This window comes from Oreochromis aureus, linkage group 22, assembly GCF_013358895.1.
Source record: "Oreochromis aureus strain Israel breed Guangdong linkage group 22, ZZ_aureus, whole genome shotgun sequence".
NCBI lineage: Eukaryota > Metazoa > Chordata > Actinopteri > Cichliformes > Cichlidae > Oreochromis > Oreochromis aureus.
In genome coordinates this window covers 29367833-29372850 of record NC_052962.1, presented here as the reverse complement: position 1 = coordinate 29372850, position 5018 = coordinate 29367833, and the positions used below count along the sequence as shown (strand labels likewise).

General features: G+C 34.3%; 1 protein-coding gene across 1 annotated transcript; it reads left to right on the top strand.

The window, feature by feature from the left end:
• Positions 1-846: 846 nt before the first annotated feature.
• Positions 847-4699, top strand: LOC120435488 (CD209 antigen-like protein E). Its single transcript, XM_039605172.1, has 8 exons — positions 847-1009; positions 1398-1508; positions 2156-2233; positions 2451-2519; positions 2658-2717; positions 3814-3965; positions 4065-4174; positions 4440-4699. The coding sequence occupies exons 1-8, from the start codon at positions 979-981 to the stop codon at positions 4582-4584; spliced, it is 756 nt and encodes a 251-aa protein (XP_039461106.1). The 5' UTR covers positions 847-978; the 3' UTR covers positions 4585-4699.
• Positions 4700-5018: the final 319 nt, after the last annotated feature.

Genomic DNA, 5018 nt, shown 5'->3' with positions numbered 1-5018 from the left:
ATCAAAGCAGGAATAAAACAATATCTGTGCATAAAACTTGACACATCAGTATGTATGATAACACTTAAACCAAGAAAGAAAAAAGTTAGAAGAAAAGAAGGAACCAACTGTTATCAATTATAGGTGATATTTTAATGTGTGGTCACTACAAAATGTCTTGTTTCCTGTGGCTCCTCTTCTCGCATCCGGCGTTGTGAGACACTACTGTGAGAAAACAGTGAGAGAAACTGTAATTGACAAAAATATTTGACATTCTTGTAGCTGCACAAAGCTACACTGTGTTAGGAATATATTAGATATTTAGCAAATGCTAAGCAAGACAGAAACATGTTTTCAAAAACAGCCATAAAATGTACTCTTATTGTTAAACATACAGTAACTACTCTCCTGTTCCACTTTATATATTTTCAGCTGAAATGAAATTAATTAGCATGATGATTAATGATGAGATCACAGGTAACAAAAATGATGAGAACAAACAGTGATTGTAGAGAGTTAGTTAGGACTGACCAACAGCTTTGTTTTGTCTTTTTTTCTGTTTTTATAGAAACATTTCACATTTTCCATAAAAGATGGAAATTATTGATGTGTTAATAATAGAATTTGTCATGCATGTAGCTAAGCAAATGTTTGAAATGAGTTTTCAAACATTTGTGTTGAACAGGTTTGTTTTTTTAACTGCTGTTTGAGAAGCTTCTCTGGCGGTAATATTTTTTCTGCTCTAGTATCTCTTTGATTTTGTCTTGAAATAGATGAGCTGCGCTGTAGATAGACCCTCCTCCCCATCCTTTAAAGTCATCAGGAAGTTTTTTTTTTAATAGAGCTGTGAAAGGTGTTGTGCTTCATTTTTCTTTGAAAAGCCTGAGGTGAGGGTCGCAGAGGTGAATCTTGATGCAGAATTTTCAGTAAATATTGAAGGAATTGATTAAAATAATAAGACACAGTTGGACTAACTCTGAAGTCAACTGAAGCCTCAGTATGATGAGCCGTCCACAGAAATACATAGAAGGTAAGAAAAGTAATGTGGTGGTAAATCAACAGGGAGGAGAAAAACTTTTTATACATTTTTGTGAACAACACTGTCATAGAACGTAACGTGTACTGAAATGAAACAGTACTCTTTTAACTGAAATATCTTAACCTTTTACTTCGAATTTTAAAATATAAATATATTAAAAAGGTCATTTGAAGATTTAGCCTTATTGTTATGTAATATGCACTTTGTCATGTTTCTCGTTGGTCTAATCCAGCTGTGATTCTTACCTGTTTTAATTTTTTCTTTCATTTTAAACAAGACAAACACATATCTTTACATCTGTCCTCAGATGCACTCGAGTTAGAACTATTTATTAAATGTTTATGTACTTGTGGTTCACTTTCTATCTCCTCTAAATCAGGTGAAGCTCTTCACTCTCAACGTGAAAAATCAAACAATGCGTTAAAGCTCAGAGTGGCCGTGCTGGTTGTCTGTGTTCTCCTGGTATCGGCTCTCGTGGTAACTTATCTCTGTGAGTTTGTAGTTTTATTCATGTAGCTTTAATTAAATAAGTGTCTGATCTACCGTAAATTAATTAACAATCAAAATGTTTATTATAAAATTGTGAAGAAAAACTTGTTATTTATTATGTTATTTTATTTGTAAGCTAAGTTAAAACTCATAATTTAACTGTGACTCAAACATTCTTCTTCATGAATCTCATGCAACACACCCGCAGCCGTCAGTGGAAGAAGAATGCCTGGCTAGCGTTTTATTTTTAACATTAAATTTATTAAATTTTAATATTAGCATATATACAAATTATATTCAATTAAAAAAATCAAATATTTAAAAGCTTCATTTACCTATACAGTTTTATTATAAAAACTTTAGAAGTGGTAGCACTACGCATTCAGGTCAATAGCCAATGATTTTAAGATTAAGAAAGTTACTTTGCTCTCTGGTTATATGCACATATTCTTTACCTGCATGCTACCAAAGCCTGCTCATATGTGAAAAAATCAAGACTACAGGTGTACTGAAACAAGAGGTTCTGGTAACAAAAATCTTCTCATTGGCTTTAGACTCTGGAAAATCTCATTCAGATACAGATATAAAGTGAAACTAAATATATTACTGATAGATTTTTTCTTATTTTATTTTTATTGTTTTAATAAGTGTTGGAGCTTTTGAAAACCAGGGACATGCTCAGAAACCTTGAGATGAAGCAGGAAACTATAAAAGCTGATGTCACAGGTAAGAACATGAGACTACACTGTAATTTTGTACTAAACTTTTGTTTGTGACCTCTGGAATTTAATCACATAACACACATTATTATTAATATTATTAAATGTTGCTTAGCATTTTTTTCCAACATTTTAATATTTAATTTATGTTCATTCTCATAACTGATCCTGATGAATAATTATTCTTTTTAAGCCTGTTTTTTAATTTGTTTTTTGTTTTTTAGAGAGACCTCCTGAAATCAAACCATGTAGTACAGTGCAGCCCACATGCCCGGAGCCTGAAGTAAAAATTAGTACGTTATGAATTTTGAACACATTTGTATCTTCAAAAACAATTGCATAAACAAATATACAGCTGCATGACACAAGGACCATCCTCCTGCCTGAAAAATCTATGAAAATCATTTTTTTAAATCTCTTTTTTATAACAGTAACACAAACGTGCAGCCCAATACAAACTACAAGCCCACAACCTCCTGAAATAAACATGAGTAAGTTTTATATTTTGTCTTTGACGTGTTTTTTATCCTCTGATTAAGGAAACAGGATCAAAGGAGCATCCTGCTGCTGTCAAATCAAAAGTAGATGATCCTGCTGAAAATTTTGAAAAAATGAAGAAAAACGTCTCTTTTCCATAACAGTAACACAATCTTACAGCATGATTCTGTCATAAGCTGTGTGAGACAGGCAGGAATGGAAAACACAAAATGCAGACTCGGGGAGGCAAGCTAAGCTCAAAGGCAGCTTTATTGCTGAACTAAAACAATACAGAAACCAATCTGTAAGGAACTGACACTAGACAAGCAGGCAGAACACACAGCGGCGCATGAAGGATAACGCAATGCTAGACGGAGGTTTGTACTAAAAATGCATTAGAGGGATTAAGGGCAAAGAGGAAACACCCGGGAACACGGATGAAAACAATCAACTGACGAGACAAAGAAAGCACAGCTGAACATGGTACACACAGAACAAGAGACTTTCAAACTAAAACAGGAAGTACGAGACACACACACTGAGACGCAGACTGAAAAAAAGAGGGAGGATAGAGAGGGCGAGAGAAACCAGACAGACACACAGAGACAGGAAACAGCAATTAGACGAACATGAAGACTGACCTAACTGCGGGAAAGCTGAAGGAAGGACACAAAGACGAGACAAAGACATAAACTGTCTGAAATAACAACCAGGTCAATTAAACTAGAAGTACTGAATGAACTCAAGGGTGTAAGCAAACTAAACTAGGAAATATAAAATGGACAGAGAACATAATGAATAAACAAGACACCAAAACACAGTAAACACAAAACACTGGGTCAATGGGCTAAGAACCCTAACGGATACAGCTTACAACCCCACAAACTCCTGAAATAATAGTAAGTTTTATATTTTGTCTTTGTCATGGCTTTTTTGTTGTGGTTGCTTTTCTTGCTGTTTTTGTTTGTTTTAAATCCTGTGATTAACGAGACATTGGACTGACAGAATCAGTACGTTAGATTGTAACTGTAGGACAGACTCCAAAATCACACAAACATGAACAGGGATTTCTTCCACCTGAATGAAGTGTTTGATGTAATCTCTTCAAAGATGATTCATGTTATAAATGTGAAGATGGCTGGAAGCAACATGAAGGAAAGTGCTATTATTTCTCCACAAGAAAATCATCCTGGGATCAGAGCAGAACTGAATGTAGGACTAAAGGAGGAGACCTGGTTAAGATAGACAGCAGTGAGGAGCAGGTATAAAACACTGCTGCAGGTTCATGTTCTCACCCTCATGTTTCATTATCCCAGAACAGAAAGTTTTACAAACTAATTTGATCAAATTTTCCTTTTTAGAGTTTCTTGAAGACAAAAATTGAATATGGGAGCCATTTCTGGATCGGACTGACAGACTCAGCAGAAGAGGGCAAATGGCTGTGGGTGGACGGCTCACCACTGAATGAAAGGTTTGATTCAGTACAATTAGATTATATTACATTTCTCATAAATGTCACCTTAAATGTGAATCATAATGTAAGGAAAAGACATTTGGGTATTCATATTGGATATAACAAAACACAAACGATGGAAAAGAGGATACACATTTTATGACATGCAGTAGTGGCATATGTGTTTTAAAAAATTGAACAAATTATGAAAATATTTTTGTTCTTTCTCAGAATCAAAGTTCAGCTTTTACAATTAATGTCCTTTCTGTTTTTCATCCCATAGGTTGGCATCTTGGTCCTTTCTTGAGCCAGACGATTGGAATGGAGAGGATTGTGTGAAGATGGGCCGAATGTATTGGTTTGATAATTACTGCAAAGTAAATCATGGAAGTATTTGTGAGAAACCAGCTGTGGTTCTGTGTGACTAAAATTCAGTTCAGCATAAAAACAGTGGAAGTAAAGGACACATTGAGACAATTTTTATAAAGCTAATGCTGCAAACATTTAAAGCTTCCATTCAGAAATGTTTAAAGAAAAAAAATATAGACACTGTTTATAATGAAATAAATGTGAATTATTATTTTGTGCCAGATTTTATTATTATGTGCTAAAACCATAATATGACCAGTGAAATTCCTTGATTTCCTGGTAAATGTGTTGTGGGAAAAAAATAAAGCTTCAGTCTGCTGCACACTCTTTTAAAACTAAATATGTTTTGTGTATAAATCTTAAGGAAAGGTATTACACCCAAAGACAAATGAGCCTGGAGTAAAAAAACAAACACAGATGAGGCAGATGGACGCTGCATGTCGACATCTAAAATAAATTTTGCCTGTAAGAAAATTAAACTGCACAGACATCC

Coding starts and splice junctions, on each gene's coding strand:
- LOC120435488 (XM_039605172.1), top strand. CDS start 979: ATGATGAGCCGTCCACAGAAATACATAGAAG. Junction 2,234..2,450: donor TATAAAAGCTGATGTCACAG/GTAAGAACATGA, acceptor TTTGTTTTTTAG/AGAGACCTCCTGAAATCAAA. Junction 4,175..4,439: donor GGCTCACCACTGAATGAAAG/GTTTGATTCAGT, acceptor TTCATCCCATAG/GTTGGCATCTTGGTCCTTTC.